The sequence below is a fragment of the Abrus precatorius genome, unplaced genomic scaffold, assembly GCF_003935025.1.
Source record: "Abrus precatorius isolate BTA unplaced genomic scaffold, Abrus_2018 Scaffold10, whole genome shotgun sequence".
Taxonomy (NCBI): Eukaryota; Viridiplantae; Streptophyta; class Magnoliopsida; order Fabales; family Fabaceae; genus Abrus; species Abrus precatorius.
In genome coordinates this window covers 28,330,335-28,357,294 of record NW_020874292.1, presented here as the reverse complement: position 1 = coordinate 28,357,294, position 26,960 = coordinate 28,330,335, and the positions used below count along the sequence as shown (strand labels likewise).

Sequence of the window (26,960 nt, the reverse complement as noted above, 5' to 3'; positions counted from 1 at the left end):
AGTAGTCGAGATAGTGAAACTCATTTCAGTTCATAAAATGAAAAACAGTTGGTTCATAAAACCATGTAATGTACAACACAGAACATGGAGCTGAAGGTTAGGTCAGATTTTTCAGGGATGCTAAGACTAAAAGGGTATGAAAAAGATAGAGATACAAATACAATTTATCCCACGTATAGCTGTACATGTTGCCCCAGTCAATAAAATATCAATTATGATGGAAGGATGAAAAACATCCTCATGAATCATATGCTAAACCTATCACCTACACTAATCAAAGGTCATTTAGCATAACATAACCCTAAAAAACACTAAAGCACCACTTTAACGCGGGAATCACAACTGTTATATTACATCTACAGGGTGGTTACAAGACAAGCATAGCACATCTATTAGTGCGTCAATAATGGCTGTCGTCACCTACATTGATACCTTGCACTTGCACTGAAACACACTAAATGCTGCCACAGCATCACTGCTACTGAAATCTTCAGAGATTTGTTCTACAACTGCCACACTGCTCACCGTTTTTTCCCTGAGCTTTTCTTTGCCGAGGGACGCCTCCATTTGCTCTGCACCAGTCATTCTTAGTGATTAGCATAGAAAATAATACGTACTAGATTTTGTCAAGATTAAGTACAAGAAAAGTAGGTGCCACAAATCTGCAAAGGATGATGAGTTGTTTACCAGTGGCTCGTCATCAGAAACCTCAGCAATTCTGTCACCATCAGGACTTGCTGACTCTATTAGCGATTTTTCCACTTCTATGGGACTACTTTCCCCATCGCCCTCATTTTGGTTCCCTTCAGAACCTGATTCTCCTCCATCATCATTTTTCCTCAAAGCTCCTCTCAATTCATCCACATCTGTCTCTTTTGATCTACTTTCTTCATCATCATTTTGAACTCCTTGTGGGACACCCACTTTATCTTTGGAAAGCCTCTCGCCATAATCCAGGGTCTCTTTATCTGATTCTTTCCTATAACTCAAGCTCTTCTCTTTCTTTGGTTTCTTTCCCCGTGAAATTGATTTTACTTTCTTGCTGAATTTCTTCTCCTTGTTTATGATTACATCAGACCCTTCAGCTTGTTCCCCTTCAGAACCACCTAGAACAGAAAACTAAACTTATAAAAAGGAGGGAACACAAAAAAAAAAAAAGCAGAAGTCTTGCATAATAATGAGGAACCACATACTCATTGTCAAAACTAATTGACAAACTAAGAATTAACCATTTCACACAAGCAAGAGTTAGCAATAATCGTGATCAATAGATTATAGATGGAATGACACAAAAAACAAAAGAAAATTTTAGTTAAAACCTGTATTGGAATCGATATCAGAAGAAAAATATAGGTTAAACTATTCTTTAGGTCCCTGAACTCTTTAATAAATTGTAAATAAGTCCCTATATGTTAAAAGTTTGTAATTAGGTCCCTAAAATTTTAAATCGTTTTTAATTGATTCTCTATTCACAATTCCGGTTAAGTTTCTGTTAACTAAACGAACCTAATTAAAAATTTTCAAATAGTTCAAGGACTTGTTGAAAAACATAACTTGTGATCTGGTCCCCAAATTATTTGAAAATTTGTAATTAGATCCCTTCACTTAACAACCCTAACAGAATCCTGACATAAATGTAACTAGGGATCCAATTAAAAATTCAGGAACTAATAACGAACTTTTAAGATCAAGGAACTTCTTTACAACTTTCCAAAGCGTTCAGAAACCAACAGTGTAATTTAACCTAAAATACATGTCCCATTTACAGCACAATAACTAAATGAGTTTTTGTTAACATCAATCCTTAACACTAGTGTTTAAGATTATGAAAAGTTTATAAAAAATACATTTATTACATTGAAAATACTAATTTTATATATTAGAAGAGTTTGGAAACTAACATCATCCAAGATTTCTCCTTGTAATTGTTGAAGTGCCCATCCAAATATTAGAAACACATACATTATTTTATTAATCAGTCTTTTTATAAGTATAGCAGTTAGCAGATAAGAGGAAGAGGCATACCAAACATTAAGGTTATTACCTAGTGAACAGCAATATGGGTTCTAGTTGCACAAATAAACTCTTACGAGATTAAGGGTTCCCTCATTTTGACCCTTTCCAAACCCCCATAATGATGGAAGCATCATGCACTAGGCTTCCCTTTTTATGGGTATGAAAGAAAAGATAATATTGTCTTACACAACTCTGAAACCCACCTCAAAGAAAAAAGATTGTCTAAATCTTATAAAAAATATTCTGACCATATTCTTAGCAAATGTAAGATATCTTAGCACATCTCTCTTACACCCAAAACTGAATATTTGAAGCATGAAATATGTAGAACTATACATCTGCAAAAGGCCTAACATTAAGATTAAATAGGCTCTAATATCATGATAGAAATAAATCGAGTCTAATTGGAGGATTTTCCAAGTCTTATAAGAAGTATTCTAACTATATTTTTATCCAAGGTACATCTTAATTTCTATGAGCTTTAAAACTCCAGTGCATTGACAACACAAATTTGTTTTCCTGACAAAAACTAACATTGTTGTCACCATTTGAGGGGAGCTTTCACAAACTCCACTGCATTGACAACAGAAATTTATTTTCCTAACTAAAACTAACATTGTTGTCACCATTTGAGGGGAATCTGGGATGACTGTCCATTTGTCTGAAGGGATAGTACATTTAAACCTAGACAGTTGATTAATGTTTTTTAAAAATAAATTATGAAAATTATACTGATAAAATCCAATTACAAGAAATGGGACTTGAGTCCGACAATGGAAGTATGGAATTTTAGTGTAAGGTTTATAAGGCTTTAGGCTCTCCAACTACAGTGACTAACTTCTATGATATGGTTCTCTCAAGGTTATAATCATACTAACAAACATGCATTGGTCAACAGCAAGCATGCCAGCAATAGATGTTACTAAGATTGACACACAAATGCCACTCCTGGCAGGACATGTAAACAAGCCAAGCATCTATTTAACAAAGACATTTAAGCAAGCCAGGAGATATATAGCTAGCAATGGGATGACTAGAGCAATATAGTTTTATCCTTTACAAATGACTTTATATTTCACAAAGTATGTTGAATAAGCCTGTTCAATATAACTGGATTTGCTGACCCAGATCCAAGCCATGTTAAAAAACCAGATAATTAAAACCAATTTCTGGTATATAAAAAAAAATTAAAACTGTTATTGAAGTCTAACATCAACTATAGATATGACTAAATAAGAGTTTATAAAGACTAAACCAATATTGGTATCAAAGTCAAAGGTAGATCCAATATTGGACTTTGTTTCTTTGTTTTTTTTTTTTTTTATATTAAAAAAAAAAACCTATAATTTCCACACTCTAGATGTTCAATCATGAGTGTGACAGGATATGTTGAAGTTAAAACAAGCTTCACCTTACAAGTTAACTTTTTGGGTTGAGTTAGGGTTATAACCCAAATTCAACAACTAGTTTTGCCTAAAAGACCATATTTAAAATCAGTTTTGCTTTAAAAACTGGATTTAGAACCAAATTTTAAAATCAGTTTTAAACCAGCTTTGAGAAGAAAAAAGTGGATTGGGTTGAAATCCAATCCATACAATTGGTTTTAAAATATATTTGAATTGGTTTTAAGTCAAGTCAATTCATCCACAGCCCTATTATGTCAAATTTAATTATCTCATAGTAGTCTACAAGTCAAATAATGGGAGAAGTTTGAAAAGGAAAAACACCACCATCTTTTCCTAGCTAAAATGATTTATCAAATGAAGAAGCTGAATAAAAAGACAAGAAATTTTTCACTTGACAATGGATTTGTTTAGAGATCTATAAACTAGAAATAAGCTATTCAAAACACACTAATATAATAACCAGTTGTACTCAAGTCCTGAATCATTAAAGACAGTACACAAATTTGCCAAATATAAACAAACATTATCACATGTAACCAACCAATCATGAGATGTAAATGACAATCAATACACACATCACATATATTAAGTTTCATTACCTGAATTAATCTCAGCTTTAGATACAATGTTATCTTCAGGGTTTGATGCATCCTCATGATGGAAATTATTTTTTGATGCACCTTTCTGTCCTTTTACGTGCTTTCGAGGAGATTGCTTACCATTAACTCTAAACAACAAATTGATATGAATTATAATGATAGAACATTGAATAAAATCATAAACGTACACAATAGGATCTCATATTTTTCCACTAACATTTTTTTTGTCTTCTTATTTGCTGAACCACTAGAACTTCTCTGCTTCTTCCCAGTAGACCTATAAAACAATCACGAAAAACAACACACAAAAGGAAGAGAGCAAACTCAGAATGGGGTACAAGACCACGTCCAATTAAGCTAGTAAAAATAAAACACAGAAAGCACTTAAAGCACATGAACATTCAACTTTTCCAAAAATATCATTGAAATTTTCATATTCAGATGTACAATGAAATATTTTCATCCAGATACAACTAAACCAAAACTAACTTGTAAAGAGAATACTTACTCTTCACGAAAAGAGAGAGTTTTTGATGACTTTGGCTTCTGGAAAGATTATATTAAAAAAAAAAATCAAACTTTAATGGCATTTGATATCTTTTAGTGGAAATAGTAAAGGAACAGTAGAACGGCTTCAGAGAAAGAAAGAAAGATTAGTGGAGAATTAGAGACCTTAGTAGGTTTGTGGTCCCTGCCAACAACCTCCCAACGCTCCTTTTCCAAACGGAGTATTTCTACATCCCCATCGTCATATAATATCTTCCACATAACATGCCACAGTACAATTGCGTCAGAATTATAAGTTAGCAGGCAGATTAACTTTGCACCTATTTAGAATGTTAGCTTACCACATGCTTCCTCTTCAAAGGATCATGAGACTTAACCGTCCCTTCATAAAATCTGCCGAAACATTAATACGCCAACATGAGAAATTTTAATTAGAAATCCTAGGAAAGCAATAGAAGAAATATGGGAACATTATTGAAAATTGTCTCTAAGCTTTAACAAAGGCATACAGAAAGCACATTAGATGGTACTGTACTCGTAAGGATAAATCCAGAACCAGTCAGAATTAAAATCAGTAAATGAGAACAGATGCAACATGAAAAAATTAAGAAACAGCCAAACTAAGAATGATGAAGTTAAGAGAAGTAGCTAAACCCAGAAGTCATCTTTAGATAATGAGGTCAAAATACTTCTAACATGACATCACTAAAAAAACAGGTCATTTTCTAGTTTGTCTTTAGATGAAACAAAAAGAGTGGCATCCATGCACAGTTTTGCTTCTACAGCTGATCTCTCTAGATTTAAGATAAGCACTTACTGCTTATCCATAGGCCACCAAACTTTAATTCTGCAGCCAATCAGATCGTCAGCATCACTTTCACCTTTGTTTGTCGTACACTACAGGGTGAAAAAACAAATCAATTCAAACTATTATCCAAGAGTCTTACTGGAACACAAACATTATAACATGGCAGAGAGATGCTTCTGACATACCTTAGCTAATCCCCCAATACTTTTTCTTTTCATCTTTTTAGTAGATCCTATGGATGACTTCAAATTGTCACTTTTAGAATTATCAGTTGGCTTTAAATTATCAGGACTCTGCAAGAGAAACAAAATAAGCAGAAGTCTATGCCATTGACAAGTTCAACTTTAAGATTCAACAGAAGTATAAATTTGCCAGACGGTAAAATTTCACCTTCAAGTGCTCTTCAGATTTGTCAGAGTCATAGTCATGATAGCTCTTAGAAGCCCCTCTGCCTTTGACCATTTTTCTCTGCTTAGTTTTGATATCTATATCAGGGTTAATTTCTGCACGTAACAGCAATTTCATTCCAGAAGAATCTTTCCCTGAAACTCTTTCGGGGGCTTTTGGAGTACTACTTGATCTTGATTTTCCATGGGTAAAGGAAGACCGCTTACGTTTAGGCACCGGAACAGGTGTTAGATCTCCTGTTTTACGTTTTTTAATTGTTGCACTGTCTGGATCCTTCTGCTGCATCTTTTTACTCAATGAATTTTCATGACCATTACTTGATTCAAAATTAGTGGATATCCCCAAGTTATCCAAATTTATTTGTCTGACCATATTTAAGATATCAATATCATTTTCAGCCTTTTTGGTTTCAGCTGGCACAGATTTTTTCTTTTTCAGTTTTTTGCCCTTGGTTCCCTGAGATTTTATGTCCTTCATTATTTTTCCCAGGGGCATTTCATTTCCATCTTTCTCACTTTCCTTTAAAGCACCATCCTCGGCTAATTGAGATGGAACCTGACATATAGAATAAACATCACATGATTCAAGATACCAAAAAAAAAAAAAAAACTAAACTTTACCCTTTGCAACAAACATACCATTTCTAATTCAAGTGATTCAAAGTGAGCCAAGACATTTTCATCAGCCAGCCAGGATTTCACCTCACTTACCTGCCAAATAAAATAAATGGCATTGATAAGCATTTCTATTTTAATTAGAAGTAATCCAAGACCTTACATATGTCCAAATCTGTCAATGAAGACTAAAATCCATTCTGAGTTCAATGTTCAGAATAAAGCTTACACAAAAAAAAAAACCCTAATCACACTCCATCAAACAGTAAGAATATGTTATCACCGTTTAACCAAAGGGAAATGTATTTTATCTTCTTGTAACTAAATCATGCTAATGCCGATATCAGATCTCCAGCACCATGAAAGATTGAAAGTTTGATCAAATTAAAAGATAAAATATCTTATGTTGAGCTAAAGAAACAACAAAATCTACAACTTAAAACACACACATTCAAAATGTTTTAACAAGATTAAAATTTAATATAAGATAGCATGGTGCATGCAATAGGCAATAGCAATGTTATAATAAATCAACCTCTTCAATAAAAGGTATCTTAAAAAATTTAGCAACTATTTGGGAGGCATTTTGTCCAGAATGTAAAAGAACACTCAACAATTTAGCACACCAAGAGGAAATTATAAAATTTTAGAAGAAAAGAGAATACCATAAGGTCGTTTTCCTTCTCACATGCTTTGCCTTTGTATAGTATTGGAGGCAGAGAAAATGGAGATAATCCTTGCAAATCGACATCCTTCTGTACTAGTCGCCTGATGATTGCTAACCCAAGGTCACATATGGCATGAGAATTCTGGTCATGCATTGATCAGAAGTGTAAGATTACACATTACAGTCTCATTGCTTTGACATAAGCAATTTTAATTAATGTGACAAATAAAATGACTTATACTCAACCTTTGATTTTGATGCATCAAACACATCTTCAGATTGCTTAATACTCCAAAAGATAGAAGTGATGGTATATATAATTTCCTTCTCTTTGTCAGTATTTAGTTCTGACTTGACATCTTCATCTGTTTGCACTAGCATTAATAGTACCAAGTGCAACTGCCTGACAATTCAGGAAATAATAAAAACTCCATAAGAATAAGTATTCCCAACATATCTCATATTTTGGAGCTTACAGCAGAAGTAAATCTATAGGTATCAGCCCAAGATGCATTCCACAATCATATTAAAAAAACAAAATCAACACAATCTGTGGAGTACAACAAATCATTCAATAGATAAATTTAAGTGTTCAGCATCCAAACCAAAACTATGCAAATAGACCCTAATGGTGTTTGGACAGGGCAAATAAATTACACAGCAACATGAGAACTCTTACAAGTAAAAGCTTTTAGTGCACACACATCTGCAAGTGTGGCTTTTCAAGTTACTCCAAACTAAGACTAAATAAGTGTTTCCATATACTGTACAATGAGTATGCCACTATGCCCAAAGGCAAAACTTTGAAGGATGCATGTGGCTTACTTTAATATCTTTTAATCAGCATACAACTATCAATAATCACAAGTATTATTATAATATAAATCATAAAATCAGTACACAGCTCACTAACAGTCATGAAATATCAAGGCCAACTCAAGATCCCCTCCCCCCCGGCCCAGGGTGTGTTTCAAGTCTCTCTTTTGAACTGGGTTTACAAGAATATCTAAATGCATGCTTGAATTAGCATATTTTGGAGAAATAATCAGTTAACCACTTGATTTTTGCAGATTCCTGAGGGATTTTCAATTAAAAAAAAAAAGGTAGTTATTTCTCAAATTTAAGTTGTACGAAAACTTGGGGTAGCAAATAAGCAATTAGTACAGACAGGTCCTATATGTGTAAAATTGTACCTGTATATATTATCATATGCTTCAACATCCTTGCACTCTTCAATATTAGGGCATGATATGTTAGCAAGGGCATGAACTAAATAAGGAAGGATGTATTCAGGGTAAGTGATCAAGGAATTTGCATCTGATTGTCCAGAAAGCTGCCAAGCCCTAGCTTGGTGATGCATGTGAATAATGTCACCCAGGTTCTGCTTGTCCTGCATTAACAGGCATAGTCATCATAAAGACACAAAATTATGTCAAAACTAGGAAAATTGCAATTGCAAAAAAATTGAATTTATTAAAATATTACCTCTGCAAACTCCTCTGGCTTGGATCCAAATATATTGAATATAAAGGCACATGCATATTTGGCATCCAAAAGGTGGTCTTTTATATATTGATGAACTTTGCTCAAGAAAACTTTCTTAGCTTGAGGGAAGCTAATCTGTCAGATCCAAAAGAAGACAGAGAAACAGTTATTTCTACAGTGAAATGAAAACTTCAACAAACCAATTTCAGTCTACACATATGAAAAGAGTAAATGATGAAAATGTGGCAAATAAATCATAAATGCTCAAGAAATTAAGTAAACAGAAGAAAGAACTTACCTCTGTTGCTCTTACAGTTAAGTGGTATATGTCAACGGGTATCTTATGATCCCAAAGCCTCGACAAACGAAGAACTGCTTTTGCAGAAGCAAGCCTCAAATGGGCCTTATCAACTGAGCTGCAAGAGGGCATAAATGAGTACGAAGTATCTGGACCCAATCATAAAAAGTGACAATTTTCAAATTAAGTAACTAAAATTAAGCTCTATGAAGCTGATATACCTTGACTGTATGTCCTTTGATATTTCACCATAAGATAACATGTTTCTAAGGATATCCAACAAACCATCAATACCAGGACGCACATGAGCATCTTTGATTGGCAAGAAGCTTTTCACTATGGTTTTGATGCCATATATCTGCAGCAAAGAAACAAAGAGAAGAGGGGCAAAGAGAGAGAACAAAAGAAATGTCAAAAAGGTAAACTTACAAGCATTATCCAATGTGTCAAATTACAGAATACTGTCCAAAGTATTAAAAAAAATAGAATACCTTCAACACACAAAGATCACTTCTATCATCCCACGATGTTCTTGTGTGATCTTCTTTCTGAAACTGTGAAACAAGCATTTAAACAGAATTTAAGTACTTGCATGCTTATCTTATAAAGGATCACATCATTAGCAAGAATTTGGAAGGCTTACACTATCACTTTTCAGAATCTTGTTTATTATAAATTCTTCAATTTCACTCTCTCTAGTTTCAAATACAGGCATTGCAGTCTGTGCTATACACCCTAGAGACTGCAATACTGCAGGTAGATGTGTTTTCTCCTCCAGCATATCTACAAGCCTCTGCATATAAGATGAGAACAATCAGAATAAAAAATTACAGAATATTTTAATAAGGGGGAAATTGCATCTACTTCCTGTGAGGATCAAATTACACTAACACCCTTCTTATTTGGAAAATTAAACCTGCCTCCCTTACTATATGTACTGTTCTCATACTTTTGACAGTTTTTTTTAACAAATCACATATACCAGACCATACACAGAGTTCCTTTAAAAATCACAAAGCATGAGAAGTGGTGTGATATTTCAAACAAGTTGGGTTTAGGTATAATTAGCACTAATCTCAAGGGAGGTCAACATAATTATCCCTATAACAAATGAATTAACTATATGAAACCTTGTACAGAACAGAAAGAGACTTGAGGCCATCATCCTTTGTTATTGCAGCCAGAGCATGAACAGCATACTTGGCCTGTCTCCGACTGCCTTCTAAACACAGTCTCTCCAACATAAGGTCTACAGAACTGTGTGAAATAAGGACTAATAAGAATATTATAAAAAGAAATGGAACATAAAGAGTTATCAAATTTAACAGTGGTACCTTGATGTAACTGCAAGCTGTTCACGAATAGTACCACCAGCCTTTGCCAAAACATTTAAAACACCCTCTTTAATCATATCACTATTATCCTTAAGTAAATTCACCAGCTCCTCCTCACTACCACTAAAAAGATATGGACTGAAACGAGCAATTATCTGCATTTCATCATAAGTCCAAACTGAATTAGAACATGTTACTGCTCAATAACAAAATCATAGAACTATATGAAGAAATTGAAAGAAGGCACTGAAAAGATACAAGCATCATAATTCAAATGCACTTTTTAAGATATTGATAAACCATTAAAGCTCCTTCTCTTAACAGCTTAAATATACAAGATGAATAGGCTTCATGACATGGTATCAATGCCTCATTAACCAAAAGTACAATTCTTACCACCACATTCCCTCAATTAAATTAAATTCAGCCAGCACACAGTATTGGTGGGGCTGTGCTCTCTCAACATTTTAAGGTTAAAAGGGCTGTTTTAGAAATATCAATAAAATCATTCATTAGCCTTCTTGGCTACTCCTAAAGCTTAAGTTTTGGGATGAATTAGTAAGCTCAAATATACTAATTAATCAAGAGCCAGTAATGACAAGGCTATGCAATCAGAACAAGCAAAAAATATAGAGAAGTTTAGGAATTCCTCCTCCCCTCCCCCTTTCTTCTGCAATGAACAAAAATGTTCAGAATATACAATCATAAAATGAATATCCGTTGCAACAAGTCAATACACCGTAAAATGACATATTCTTACCACTAACATATTTATGCAAGATTGAATATGCTGATCACTCTCTGCAGATTTTTGTGTGATGATTTCTGAAAGAATAGCTTTTACATGCTCCTTGTTGAAAAGCAAATAGGAGCACTTTATGGAGAAGGTATTCAGAAATTCATAGAGCTGATGTTTTTCACCAAGTATTTTAAGCAATTCATCCTGGACACACAGAGTAAGGAAATAACTGTCATCGGTGAATAACAAACTGTAAACTATAGTTCCTTTCTTTCTTTAATAGAAAAGAAACATAAACATAGATTGTCTGATTCTTCAATTACTACTCTTCTAATAGACTTCTAAAGTCGAAGAGTTCATTGGAATTAATTACAATGCTAAAATTTATGCAATTCATCTATTGGCACCTTTTTAAAGAAGTTAATATATCCAATGGGAAAGCACATGCAGAGACCCATGTAAAATGCATTAGCAACAAGTTTGGAAGCTTAAAAATATACCTCAAAGGAATCAAGTATTAACTTCAAAGATTTAGTTCACATATCTATCAGTTTCAGATTATATTACCCTGTATACACGAGTTTGATGGAAGCTAGTATTTGGATCAACAAGATCTGTCAAAATTTTCCAGATATTAGCATCTTTTAATTGATCAAGAATCTGGTAACTCTCTTCAGCCTTTGTTGGGTCAGCAAATGAACGAGACATAACACGGAAACAGAACATGATCTTTTTCTGGACCTCAGGAATGTCTTTCTCCTGCATTTAAATTTGATCAATCCCTTTTTCTCAACAAATTTCCTTTGAAACTTCATCTATCTAACTTTCAAGATAACATACCTGATTAATCTGCCTTAGAGAAAGATATTTCTGCATCTCTTCCTGTAACCTGCGACCAAAGTGGCACCATGAAAATTGAAAATTTGTGGCACCGGGATGAGTATAAGCCATTACAGAGATCAACCAAGCTTACCGTTGTTTTTGCTCCAGTATCTTTTCAAGAGCCTTGACCTCCACTTTGTCAAATCCAGAGAAAATCTCAACCCAGCGTTTAACTGTATCATTGACAGAAAACTCTGATGGAAATAGGGACTCACATAGAATAGATTCAATTATATCTGATCTGCAGAACAAAGTGAACAACAGAAATGTCAATAATAAACATTTTATTCTTATGAAAACAAAAAACAAGAAATTCAAAACATACAAAAAAGGAAGGGAAAGAAACATACTTAGAGGATTACAACAACTTTTACTGCTAAGGCATCCGCCTCTTTCCATTTCATACTAGTTAAATGAGTAGAAATTGGAAAAAGAACCAAATAAACACAAATCAAAGTAATAAGAACCACACTACAAAAACTAATTATTGTAGTTGGAGAACCAAGACAATCTTACACTAGAATTCCATATTTTAAATATAAGACTCAAGTCTCATACTTTGCAACTGGATCCTAACATCCCACCTTGCTCTACAACCTAGGCACCCACATGGGCTAGTTGTGCATTAGCCCTTGAACTAGTCACAGGAAATGTAGTTAGTGTCATACATGTCATGTTACAATACATGCAATTCAATACGAGTCATGCTCCCAGTAATGCAAGTCACACTGCAAATCAGAAATGGGGTTGAATTGCGAATGGGTTAGATAGTGTGCAACCCAGTCTGAAAAACCCTACAAGAAAACCTTAATTTTAGTATTTCTTTTTGCAATTTGGGAGGTAAACAGTCGACTCTTACCCTCCATTGATACCCAGACCAAATATTAAACAAAAGGAACCTTAATTTGCAATTTCTCCGCTTTGTACCTAATTGGACATCTAGAACATGAAAATTGTAAGACTCTTATTTTTTATATAGCACTCGATAAATTGACCAGGTAAGTTGCACAGGGCTAAGTTAATTGCACTAGGAAAATTTGTGCAACCAGAATTTTATTTTATTTTTTGTCAAGGATGGCCCATTATCGGATCTACAATAGGCTTTGATACCATATTGAATTTGGGCTTTAAGCTTAATTCAACCCAAAAACTAGCTTGTAAGGTGAGGATTATTTTAGCCTTTATATGCTCTTATTACCATATTTATAGTTGATGTGGAACTTTAGTAGTCTCAACCTCACTAAGATACAAACTTCGTCTTGTCTTTTTTTATTGCTCTCTTATTTCTCTTAATTATTAATTTTGTCTGCTGGTTTCCTGCCTTATTCTGGTAGTTCTCTACTTTTTTGCTGTCTTTGGCTGTGTTGTGCTATGTGCTGTGTTATTTTCAAGTGTATATGACACTCCATCAGCAATACAGTAAACCATTTTGACTTCAATCCTAAAATATAGATGTTTCTATATGTTAAAATGTTCTTAGATTTACACATTTTAATTATTGATCATGAATTTGTGTTTCATATTACTTTTTTAGCTTATATGTTATTTTTAATTATTGCTCGTGAATCTTACGGTTCGTGATACAATTCGATTCACAATTCAGAAAATAAGCCTTCCAATTCACATTTTCAATTCAGATTCAATAACCTTGGTCATGGGTGAATATTGTAATGCCAACATCACCACCTACTTTTCAAAAAAAAACTTAGCTGTTGTAGTTGGAGAACTTGAAGCTTCATAAATCCTCCACTAGAGGTCATACTTTTAATGTGAGACTCAAGTCTCATATCTTACGAGTTACAATTAATTCCTAACACAAAGCAACGAACTACAACATGAAAGTCATTGGCCTAGTACTCAATGAGAGATTATCCATAAGGAGAAGCCAATTGAATTTCATCATTTACACTATCTTTAGTCACAAATAATTTTAAATCCTCATAATAACAATAACCTTCCTAATTACCAAATGAAGAAACAATGAAATGCTTTCTATATTCCCTAGATATTAAATGCATCAACTTTGCCACTTAATAAAAATAGGATGATATATCAAATCTCTTTCATTAGTATGACATCAAGATAAAAATCTGCAAATGCAATATACTAATCTATATTGTGGTAAATATTAAGTTACATGTTTTTGTCTCTTCACCATAGTTATTAAAATCTTGTGATTTTCCTGATTGAAATCATAAGATTCGATGCATTTTGGCTAGCTAGTGATTTGTAACATACGATGAATCTCAAATGACTTAATCTTATAAATTGAATACATGAATAAATTGACGCAATTCCATATCACTTATACAAATCACATGGTTTGACAATTTATTTTCCTTGTGTTGAAGTCTCACATCGATTATAAATATGATTGAATAAGAGCTTATAAAGATTAAAGCAATCCACATCAAACGAGCTAGCTTTTGGGGTTGTGATAGGCTTAAAAGTCCAAATTCGACATGGTATTAGAGCTTATCGTAGATTTGGTATTGGGCCACTCTTAACTCTTCCATTGCAATTAACCTAGTTGCGATATGGGATTGGGCTACTCTTAACTCTTCCATTGCAATTAACCTAGTCCTGTTGATCTCCCAGTGCAACTTACCTGGTCCCACAGTTTGTCCAATCATAAGCGTGAGAGGGGTATATTGAAGTCTCACATCGACTATAGATATGATTAAATAAGAGCTTATAAAGGTTTAAACAATTCTCACTTTACAAGCTAGCTTTTGGGTTGAATTAAGCTCGAATTCCAAATTCGTTTTACAATATTTACATTTTAATGTCCAATACTAGACATGCAATGTTAAGATACCACATCGATAATAAAATATAATCGAAGTAAAGCTCTTCGGCAATTCTCACCTCATGAGCTAATTTTTGACGTTGAATTAACTCAACTTAATTTCAAGATCGAAAGAAATTGAAAAGTCATATAAGCACACTTCACAATCATGACTTATAACATAATTTTGGTTTGAGACTTGTGGCTAACTTGTTCATTTATTTGTAGTTTTTAAAATTAATAAATTGATCAATAGACATAATTTATACAATATATTTGAAGTTGTCTAATTGTCTCTAAATCTTACAAATGAATACAATTTATGATTCCCGAATCAAAAACTAGCTTTATGATTAGCAATTTGAATCTTGATTTGACAACCCTGCTCTTCAGAATATAATTAATTAAATATAATATTCATCCTGGAAAAGTAGAAAGTAATCATTAGTCGCATAGTTATTTAAAATTTTACTATTGCAATCTCTTTGTATTCTCTAATTTTTTTTTAAAGAAAAAAAGAAGTATTAAATTTAATGCACTATCAATATAAGACTTTTTGAACTTCAAACCAATCCTCTATTAGTACCTTGTTTAATGAGTTTGATTGTGTTAAGAATTACTTCAGATGTCAATATTGTTAAAATAATGTGGCAATACATCATTGAAAAAAGTACAAAAGTTTTTTATCTATAGTAAATCAAAATTAAATTAAATTTATTCATAAAGAAAAAAGAATTTACACACTAATATTAATAAAAGCATACATTAACATATCTCGGAATTCGGATACAAGATACAATATTTAGTTATTTACTCCAAGAGAAAAAACTCAACATCACATCTTTAAAAAAGAAACAAACAAACAAAATCTTAAGATAAGAAGCTACAATTTTCGATGTTATTTTAAGTTTTAAAACTCCTCTAACTCCTGAATATATGTGAGGAGTTAAACAGAATTGTACGTAGCTTAAGATGAATTGTGTAAATATTTCATTTATATTGTTCTTTTTTCGTTTAGTGATCATAGAAGCAATTTGTCATACCAGTGTATTCAATTTACAACTAGCAATCATAGTTATTAATAGAGGGCTATTTCGGAGCAGCCACAGACGCTACAAAATTTGAATTGCGGATCATTTTTAAATATGGGTTGTCTTGGCCACAATAGTGGCTGTAGCAGTGCTAAAGTGAAACTTTTCCAAAAAAATCATTTTTGCCTTAAAAGAAACACTGTTTTGGAGGATTGTTTACTTTAATTGTTATTTACTTGTATGTTTTGCCTGAGAACTGTGACTTCTTATTTTTAATTATGAATATGTCATGAATTTTGAGTTTATTTTTAAAACTTTTGAACATTTATATGTATAGTATAAACTATTTAATATGTATATTAAACTTCTAAATATTGGTCATTCTACTATCTGCTATCCTGCTATAGCATTTTTGGCGGCGGCCACTACATGCTGCTATCCAAGATTGATAATTATGCAAGCAATAAGTTTAAAAAAATAACAAGCCAGGCCTTATTTTACTGTTATAAAACAATAGTTTGTGCTTCCTTAGTTTTCAAATCCTATATGGACAAACAAAAGCCATGCACAAAAAATAATGACATTGATGCAAATCATGGCAAATATATAACCAAGTAACAACTTATGTAGCATTAATTTTTCACCTGAAATATTTGTCATAGAAACATCTAAGGATCTTCCGGGGAATCCAGTCATATTCACTGGGATTAACTGCATTGGAACTACTCTCACAAAAAATTCTATACATCTCAGCCAATCTCTCCATGGTATACATTTTAACAAGTAGCTGGAAATGTAAAAGCAAAACAAAGATTTCAGATGCAGTAAATTGAAATTGTCAAAGTTAAGAGAAAACGTTTGAAAAATAATAATTTAGATTTTAGAGGTATACATACAGATTTATCACCAAGCCGCTCTGCAACAAGTTTCACAGTTTCAAGAGGGACTGCATTTGAGGTATGACATGCCACATCACAGATAACAGCCACAACTTGCTTACGAATATTTTCATCAACATCCAGCAGCCGGTCACAAAGGGCAGCTAAAATGTTAAACCCAAATAAATTCAGCAGATATGATAAAAATATAAAAAGCTGGGACTGAATAACATGTACAAGCATCTAAGGGACTCACAGATTATTTGAGGAACTTCAGCCCTTGAAGGATTTGACAGCAGACAACTCTTCACATGATTGAGGACAGACACGTGAAGCCCAAAATCTCTATCAGTCAATCTCTTTAAAAACTCCAAAAATATTGGTAGAAATGCTTCTGGAATGGAGGATCCAAGATGAGCAATTATATCGCCAACCAAGTTCACTGCTTCCAATCGAGTTTCCATCTGGTCAGCCTGCAAACGGCCAACTTACAAGTAAGAATCTTTGCATCACATCAAATGTTAATGACAGTTGACAGTATAACATTAACATGCTAACACAAGACACAATTATTTTAATAAGAAATAAAAAATGCCAAAGTGACTCTTTGTAATGGTGATATTAGAAACTGGTAGGAGGGAACCAATGATACTTCGAAGAATGAAAAGAAGACAAAGTAGTTAGTTTGGATAGCTAGAACATCTAGTCAGAGGTCACTTAGATAATAAATAGCAAAAGTAAGGATGGGAAAATCAATTAAGATTTCTTAGTTTGGGAGAACAAAGCATTAGCTCAGTTGTGAAAGGGGTAATCCTTTGAGAAAGGGATGCCCTTGGAGGAGAATCAGGATATATCTTTCTCCTTGTTCTATTTATTTTCATTCAACTATTCAAGCAACAAAAAATCATCCTTTTCATTTCTCCGTATTCTAACAGAAGGTCAAATTCCAAAGCCCTGCTATTCCCCAAAGCACGACAACACAAAATTTACACAACCAAACATCATTATAACATCAAGGTCAGTTTAACGAAAATATATTATAATTTAGAATCCACATAGAGCATCAGAAAAACCAACAAATCGGTATTTACCAGTAAAAATTGTTTAATGCTGGGTTCAAGTTTTCCAATGCATTGTTGTATAACATTCATGGAAAGCTTCCTCGCAGCTGCAGTAATATCCTGGGATTAAGAAAATCCATACAATCATGTTTCCTTCAGAATATTAGAGACAATACAAAAGACAAGATTCATCCCCCAAAAGCATTAGCTGTATGCCTATAATAGGAAAAAAATTATAAAAAAAGTATTCAACTACTTACTCTTTTGTCATGACCAAATGTTGACAGTAGAATAGATAATAGATCCTTGCGGACATCCTCACTCTCTTCCAAGAGAACAACCATTATAGTTTGCATGGATGACAGAACACTTTCTGGATGATCATCTCTAAGCATGAAACACAATATACAAGCACCACTCATTAATCCAGAGAGTTTTTGAATCAAAGACAAGTACAATACAAAATGTGACATTCAAGAAGTACTCCTTATGATCAATGCTTCAAAATTAATATCATACAAATGCATGACTCATTTCATTACATATGATTTATAAATCAAAATTAGACAATACGAAAAATTGGTAAGATGATAATGAAAAGCAGTCAACAAATCAAGAAGCAATCAATCTAAGCACACAAGGACCTCGGTTATTGTTAAAAACAAATAAAAGAATATATAAAAGGGTCATTATTCCAAAGTGCCAAGGCATTTTTGGACTAACAAGCAACTCAAGCTGAAATCCCATTAATTCACTATCCCCACACCATGGGTGATTTTCCAATTTTGGAAGGCAGAACGATTCAGATCGCAGCACAAATCGTTCCCAAGTGAAATTGGGATTTCACACCGATTTCATGAAATCCCAGGTTTGGATCCGGATCTCAGCCCAATTCGTTCATAACCTGATGGATATGGCCTAATTTTGAATGACCCAACTTATATGTTTGCTCAAACCTAAGTCCTGACCTCCTAAACTTAGCCACACCTCCTTCTTTCTTTTTTCCTTGAACCTTAGACAACATTGGTGACCGACAATGTGCGACATAGCTTGCAGCCAACCGTGACTCTATCTTTTTCAAGTTCTTTTCATGATTTCCTCTGCTCCAATCTTGCCCTGTTCTGTCCTTTGGTTTTCTTCTCATCTTTCTTTATTTTTCTTATCTTGTTCTGAGTCTGAAAATGGTTTCAAACTAGGGTGCTGGTCAAAGCTCAGGTTGTGGCATCTCTGGGTCTGTCCCAACTGCGCTCCACTGCTGCTGGCTCTTCAAGTTTATTTAAGAGCTTTTAGTGATTCAATGTCATTTTTAATTTATGCTTTTTATGTGCATAATATGAATTTATATGCACGTATAATTATATATGATTTTGTAAAATCTTAGAATTTGATTTACAATTTTACAATTTCCAATTTTCACTCCCCTTTAGGATTTGAAGTAAAATCATGATTTTAACTACCTTGTTCCACACTCTTGAACGTGGCCTGCACCTAAATTCTAACATGATATCAAAGCACATATCCAAGAGAAGGAGAAGGCCTGAAGCCCAAACAAAAAAAGAGACCAGTAAAAAAATGACAAGGCCCAAACTCAGTAAATGAAGACAGACTTGAAGCCTCTAAAACTCAAGAAAAGAAGCACAAACTCAGGCAATAAATGAAAGCAAGACCTACGAAAACTAGTCACAATCAAGTCAAGCCAGTTGGATTTGGTGGGGAGTATTTGAGAACAAATCCCACATCGGTGAGTTAGAAACAAATAAAATGGATATAAATAAGACGGTCATGAGTTCAAAGTGCCAAGGAACTTTTGGACAAACACAGTACTTCAGCAGAAAGCTCTTTAACTCACTATCCCACACTCTTAAGCATAGCCCACACATAAATTCTAATAGTTATACATAGAATAGTTGCAGATACAATAATAAGCCATGCATCACAAATGCAATATCCCAATATAGTTAAAACAATTAAAAACATGATAAGGAAGCAAGTCAGAGAGCAATAGAATGAGAGATATTAGTTTCACTATTTTAGAATTACATAATTTCCCTCTCCATTCTAAAACATTGCATTCCAAGTATACTTTCCATTCCTCTAATTATCTTTAAAGCGTTTTCTCATATTTGATGACCAGTTAAAAGAACACAGGCTCCAATACCAAGTACACCAACAAAATACCAAGTTTCTGATCTTGGAGCCAAATAGCAGAAATTGTCAAGTGAAGAATATAACTCTTCAACATGACCTCACACCTACAACTAAGTAATATGGTAAACTAACCTGGCAACTGCAAAGAAAGTACTGAACATTTCATTCACCAGATCATCACATTCAAGATCCAACATTACAACACATGATCTATATTTTGCAAGAGTCTCCAATATAACAACTCTCTGGCCAAAGGATGAGCTACATGTATCACTTAGACCACTAAAAGTGTCGACAATCAATCGAAAGATGTCCTGCAAAGTGATCAAACAAAGATTAGGATGAAGGAGACTACACTCCCAACTAAATTTCCCATCATGTTTGGCTGAAAGTAAAAGGATAATGATTATAGTTTTTAACTTATAAAGAATATGACAACCCAATTCATATTAAGAGATAACTAGCGTAAATGAAAGGCACCTTTAGAAGATCATCACTGTAAGGAGCTTCAGGAGCAGTTATCCGAGTTATCTCACAAACACATGTTGCAACTAGAAGCTTGACATCGCTATCTGGGTGCTTCAGCAATTCTGGCATAACAATTGCATTAATAAAGGGCTTAATTGACTCTAATGTTGAAGCTGATGGTGATTGATCCAAGTCAGTAAGGCATGCTGCTGCTTGCTGCAGATGGGAAAACATTATGTTGAGTAGGGAGCAAAGTGTAGGGGGAGATTAGCAGTTGTCAATCAAAAATTACTTTCAGTTTAAAAGAAAATTTGAACGATGTACAAATTACAATAGTAACATAAGTTATACTCTCTAATATTAGAAACTTTATAGCACACATTTTTCCTCAAGCATCATACACATATGGACTGTTTTTAATTGTTAACTGTAAACTTGGTTTTCTGTTTTTGGTGATAGCACCCTCATTTTGCAGTAGGAAAATGGTAAAACCATAACATGGAAATGCTATGTACTGTCCATTACAGGCAACACCTTATAGTAATTTTGAGCAAAAATAAAGAATTTTTACAATAGCTTGAACAAAATTATCACCCTTTGTTATGATTAGAATGTCCATCCATAATTAAAAGGTCCAGTAGCTACATAGCAAACAACTGCCATAATGCTATGTTGTATGTCCATATGACCAACTTAAATAGTAGTATCTAAACATGAAATGTAGTCCTAATATGCTTCTCAGCTTTCTCTCTTCATTCTGTCGATTGCTTAATCAACAAGGACCTAGGACTTTGAGACTAAACCACTATTACTAGTTACGACCCATCTGATTACAGACTTAAAGGAGCAGCACACATGTATTGAGCTACCTCAGCCTTGCACTCCCTTAAAAGAATCCTCAAAGACGATAAACAGTAACAGTGAAGGAACTAGAGATGTACAAGCCTTCCATGGGAAAGACAGAATTTGTTACCACATATGTAACCATGAAACCAGCCAGTATGCTTGGAACAGTACACGTCAACTAGTAGATTTGAGGAGAAAAACTAATAAGCCGACCATCATTCAGCAACTGTGTTGCTACATCTCATAATCCAACTCTAGTAAACAAAAGTGTCAACCTTGAATACATTTGAAAATGGAACATGGTCCCTAATTCATCCAGACATGCCCACATTCACTAAAACTAACATATTTGATTTGACAAATTCTAGGGTTCATTAAAGTGATTGATTCACTCGTTCAAAATATAGACAATAAGATAATTCTGCGAAAACTCAGTAGATTTATCCCTTTTCTTCTCGGCTTTCAAATATCCAAATGTAGACAGTTTATTGAACTTAACTAGAGCACAAGACAGTACCAATTTAACACAGTACATAGACCTAAACAATCTTCATTACCATTCACAAATTAACCTAAGTCAAAAGATGCTCCATACGTGCTTCAAATAAACCAGAGCCTCACATCAAACACAATAAATCTACGAATTGTTCTTCTAAATCACAAAAGGCGCACCAACACAGCCCAAATCCTCAATTACAAACCACCCACACAACGAAGCACAAAATTGTAACTAATCACCACATTGGAGCTCAATTCACTTTTTCCAATAGATAAATAAGCTTAACCCAGAAAAATTCTCACCGTTTTCTTCGCCTAACCTTCGCAAACAGAAATTAACAGACATAACTACCCCCCCAAAAAAAAAGTTCAAATTTTCCATTCAAAAACCAAAATTTTCAAAGCGGGTCAAACCTAACTGGAAACCGAAGCAACAAAAAATTGAAAGGCACACCTTCAAGAGCTTGATGAGAATGTTCTTAGAGGAGGGAAGAGTGTCGAGCTTGGATCCCAGCTCCTTGAGCGTAAGGTGAGGCTCCTGAGCCATGTTTTCGTATCAAAAGAAAACGACGTCGTTTTAGTGCTGCACGTGCTCTTTCATGGAATTTGGATGAGGCTTGAGCAGAAGAAGAGAGTGAACTAGAGAGGGTTTTCGTTTCTCTTTCTCTCTCTCTATCTTATTCTTGTGTCGTTGAGTTGGGGCTTTTGATTTTCGAACTACGAGGCCAAGTCCACTCCAAATCCAAATCTATGCCAAATTTCACGCGCTGACGTTTTTCTTTTGCAGTCATGCCCTCTGCTTTCTTTGAAACTTCCCCTTTGGCATCTTGTGTTATTTTCAATTTCACCCTTGTAGTTGTCATTTCTTTCAAAGCAGGCACAACAGACAATTTTAATGAAGTTAACATGTTTTAGCAAATGAAACTGAATGCTCTATTTACAGTTTGTGGTTAATCTGCTTCAGTTGCTTTCAACACTGTTCCTTTCTCTGAAGACTCGAGTTTCTGTTTAAACTTCATATGATGTCACATAACTGTTTGCAGTTTGCTCATCAACTTTATAGAAATAGCAATCAGTGTAACGTCTTTTTTCTTATCACATGGCTTTTTCAATTTTTAATTTAAGGCTAATTCATTATTTGTATTAAAAAATAGTAGCAACATGATTGTTAATATTTTTGTAAACTTATATTCTATTATAAAAAACTATTTATAGTATTACATGTTAAATTATTGTCATATGAATAAATATATCTAAGCAATTATTCTATTAGCACGAAACTCATAATAACAAAAATTATTTAAATAAAATCGTTTTATCAATCAATATTTAAATTTCTTCAAATAATATTTAATATAGTAGAATATCAGTAAAATTAATTAATTAAAATAATTAATTTTTCTTTTTTATGTATAAATATACCAATATTTTACGGGATAGTTATTCGCACTGTAAGACTCAAGGAAAGTAATCCATGACATTAATTCAAACCTAAATTAAGCTTTTTAAACATTGTAAGAAAGTTATAACAAAATATTTAGTAATGCATTTCGAAGAATAATTTTATAATATTTTAACTGTTTATTTTATAGTTGAATAAATAAAAATTAATATTGATGTGTATTATTAGCGTAACAATGGAACATAAGCCAACATCATATTAAGTGTCGTCTATTTAACATGAATTACTCGTCTACGTGTAGTGTAACTAACTACATTAAGTAACGTTTATCCAATAGAAGTTGTTCATATGCATATTAAGGTTGATCAAGGAAGAGTTACTTTCATGTTTCGTCGTATCGCTTCCTTGTTAAGTGACATATTTTCAAAACAAGTTTTGTAATATTTGTATGGTTCATTTTATTTACTTTAATAAATTATTTCAAAAATATACTATTATAATATTTTGTTATGATTTTTTGCCTACAAAAGTTTTTAAAAGCCCTAAATTCTATAATAATAAAAACAAATAAATTTTGAAAAAAATAAAAATTAAGAAAAAAAATTAACACAAAAACAATACATTTGTGCGTATGAATAATTGCTCTTTTACTCGGTGTATGTGTTTTTTTATAAAAAACAAAACAAAACTTTTAATGTTTCTAGTAATTATTAACTATCTATCTTAGCTGATTTTTCTTTTTCTATTTCTTATTAATGTAAAAAGTTTGAATCAATATTTTTATAATATTAATTACTCCTAAAGTATAAATAAGTTATCTAAAATTATTTATTTATATTTATTTGCAATTCCAAAGTTTTAATGAAACTCTATAAAAAGAGAGAAAAATTTAAGTAATTTTTATTTATTTTTTAGCGCAAACTATCAAATGTTAATTAAAATATTTATTTCAATTAAGTCCTTATTTAAAATGTCTTGTGAAAAGTTTATAGAAGTAATCTATATGTCTATATATATAGATATTTGAAACTTATGTTAACAAGTTATTTAATATAACTTATAAGAGTAAAAATTTTTAGACTAAAAAATTTTATGTTTAATTATATAGTATAAGCTATTTTTATTAAATAAATATTCAATTAAAGTACACTTCTAGATACACTGTAAAACTCTTTAAAGCTCACTCATCTGATTAGACAAAGGCCAAATAAGAGACCTTAAACTTAAACTTTAATAAATAGGTAAAAACTCAAATAATTTATAAACAAAAAAGAATAAATTTGCCTTGAGTAACACAAAACTAGATCACCACAAGTTGTTTTATTATTTTGCTGACAAAACTTATTCATCCATATTAAAACTTCAACCAAATAGTTGATAAGGAATTTTAAGCAATAATAGCTTCACTTTTAGCTATCCTAGTATTACATTAAGAGAGAGAATTTTTTTTTTTCCGATCATTTTTACAAGACTCGTTCAATTAGATTATACAAATTAATAAAAATAATTATAGTAATTATTTTGTTTTTATTTATAGAATATCATAATAAAATAATATTATCCCATTTAATATTATTGAGGTCACTTTTAGTATGTTATCCTTATTAATTTTAGTTTAAATTTTTACCAATTTTCATTTATTACCAGCAAATAAAAGTATATTAACTGTTTCAAAAATTATAAAATGCCTTATAAAAAATAAGAATTTCTAAAAAAGTATTAACTAATAATTATTATAAGATGCTCTTGATTTAAATTAGAATTTTAATTTTAATTAATTAATGTTAGAAAGCAACTATAAATATTCTAATTAGCTAAAAAATAAATTTAAAATATGATTAAAATATTCTTTTAACACATGTCTGAATATATGTTGAAATTTACTCAACACGCGTTCAAATTTTCAATAAATTTTATTCATTTTAAAGGTTAGAAGTATATTTGATTATCCAAAAGTTAAAAAATTTCACACTACAAATAAACTTAAACGTATAATAAAAACTTTTCCATTCAAATTTCTCAAACATGAATTCAGCGTGTGTTTGAAATGGTTTGTTTTCGTTGATTATGTGAAAAAATAATTCAAAATTATGTTATTTTTTATTTACAATCTTTCAAAAAACAGCTTATAATTTTTAATTTTATTTAAAATATTACGATAAAAAAAAGCACCAACGTTTTTTAGCTAAATTTTCTTTATATTTTATCCTTAGTAATTGACTATTTCTAATATAAATTAATTATTACATAATTTTATATTTTTTCTAATTTTATCCTTAAACAAAATAAATTAATTTAAAATCATTTTCATTTAATATATTTAAGATAAAAGCTACCGTTAGTTAATAAAGTAAGTGACTTATAAATAAATTAGCAAAATAATCCACTATAACATGTTATAAAAATTTAAAATTTAATTTTTAATAAATTTTTGTTTAAAGATAAATGTATTTGTCAAAAAATAATAAATAATTATGAATAAATTATTGAATTGTCGTCCAGTAAAAATTGTTTCAATTACTAAAAAATTCTTAATTTGATTGTTTGAGCTTAAAGATACGAATTTAAATAAAAAATAATGATTAAAAATAAATTAATTATCAATTAAATTTAGAACAAGTATAGTAACACACTTTTTGATTAAACTTACAATAGATAAATCTAGAGCATATGAGTTTATTGATTCAATCATTTATGTTATTCTTTTATTTGACTCTAAATTTGATTTTCTTGATATTACTAATCATTCATACAAATACTCTCAATAACAAATGGTTATGTAAGGTAATATTAATATTACATTATTTAAATTAACATTTACAATGGTGATGCAAGATATCAATTTAAGAAAGCATAGAGTATCTATGAAATTTTTAATTTAATAATAACTTGAAAAAAATATTGTTTAATCCATCTAATCCTTTATCTCACTTTGTCTTATAGATCAATTAACTAATCGATGTACGATCACTAATCACGAACACTAATTCATGAACAATTATGCGTAAAGGACAAACAAAAATCAAACTTATATTCAAACATTAAAATTCCATAAATTTATTAACAATAATTTTCACAATCCTAACTATGGAAAAAAGAAAAATTGAGCATGAGAATAATTCTAAGTCTTTAAGTACGACCACTCAAAGTTTTAAATTTCACCAATAATGTGTGAGAGACCTTATGAGAAAATATGTGCGAAGGATGAGATAAAAATGTGTATTCACTCCCATTATTCTTGTGATTCCTTTAATAAGGTTTGAAATCCTAAAAGTTAGGAGCCATAGGTAAGCACGGATTTGCAAGTCCTATGTTGGATGCTAGGATCTGGGCGTGTTGATTGTTGCAAAACTCTATTTTTCAACCAATTTAGACCAAAAATGCTTATAAATCCAACTGTAGCCTTTTAATGTTAAACTGCATAATATATATATATATATATATATATATATATAAATTAGTTTAAAACTCAATTAAAATAAAAGTCAAACATAAATATATTGATTATAAAAATGTGCTAAAATACAAACTTATCAATTTAACAAGTAGATTTTAATCTCTTGTATATTTAAAACATGTCTTCCTTTGACATTATTATTTTAGGGCAGGTATCATTTAAGAAAAACATAATTGTTTATTCATATAAAACTATTTCATATTCTTTCAAACTCACTTTTATCGTTATTTTTGAAGCAAATTCAAGAATTTGTTTTGTGTTTCCAATATAACTTTAAACAATAAATTGAGTGAATATGGTTGAAATCTACTTAATAGAAATCGAAAAAAAATATCTAATGAAATCAGGTAATCCTCTGTTAAAATATTATTGTAAAAGTTTTGTTCAATTTCTCCTTCTCCTATTTCAATTTCTCCTTATTTTCCCTTCCTATTAATAGTATCCAAAAGTTTATCATAAACCCTAAACTTACATATTATTATCCCTTTAGATTATGATCGTTGTAAATTTGAAAATATTATATATTCATCCCAATTATCTTAAAAATTAACACTTTAGAGGGACAATGACTAAAGAGATTCTGTTAAACCAGAAAAAATACAAGAAATTTATTCGTTGTA

The 26,960-nt window shown here is 31.8% G+C and overlaps 1 protein-coding gene across 1 annotated transcript; it reads right to left on the bottom strand.

The window, feature by feature from the left end:
• Positions 1-22,159, bottom strand: LOC113852878 (sister chromatid cohesion protein PDS5 homolog A-A). Its single transcript, XM_027483271.1, has 33 exons — positions 21,936-22,159; positions 20,150-20,353; positions 19,802-19,983; positions 17,782-17,908; positions 17,552-17,641; positions 16,717-16,933; positions 16,479-16,624; positions 16,227-16,369; positions 11,855-12,004; positions 11,722-11,770; positions 11,449-11,640; positions 10,903-11,085; positions 10,143-10,297; positions 9,939-10,065; positions 9,452-9,601; positions 9,300-9,356; positions 9,030-9,166; positions 8,809-8,926; positions 8,511-8,645; positions 8,219-8,415; positions 7,272-7,428; positions 7,024-7,167; positions 6,383-6,454; positions 5,727-6,299; positions 5,522-5,629; positions 5,346-5,425; positions 4,870-4,921; positions 4,694-4,780; positions 4,530-4,567; positions 4,239-4,298; positions 4,022-4,149; positions 688-1,106; positions 1-572 (listed from the first exon to the last, which is right to left on the bottom strand). Exons 1-33 carry the CDS (start codon positions 22,026-22,028, stop codon positions 522-524), a joined length of 4,821 nt encoding a protein of 1,606 aa, XP_027339072.1. The 5' UTR covers positions 22,029-22,159; the 3' UTR covers positions 1-521.
• Positions 22,160-26,960: the final 4,801 nt, after the last annotated feature.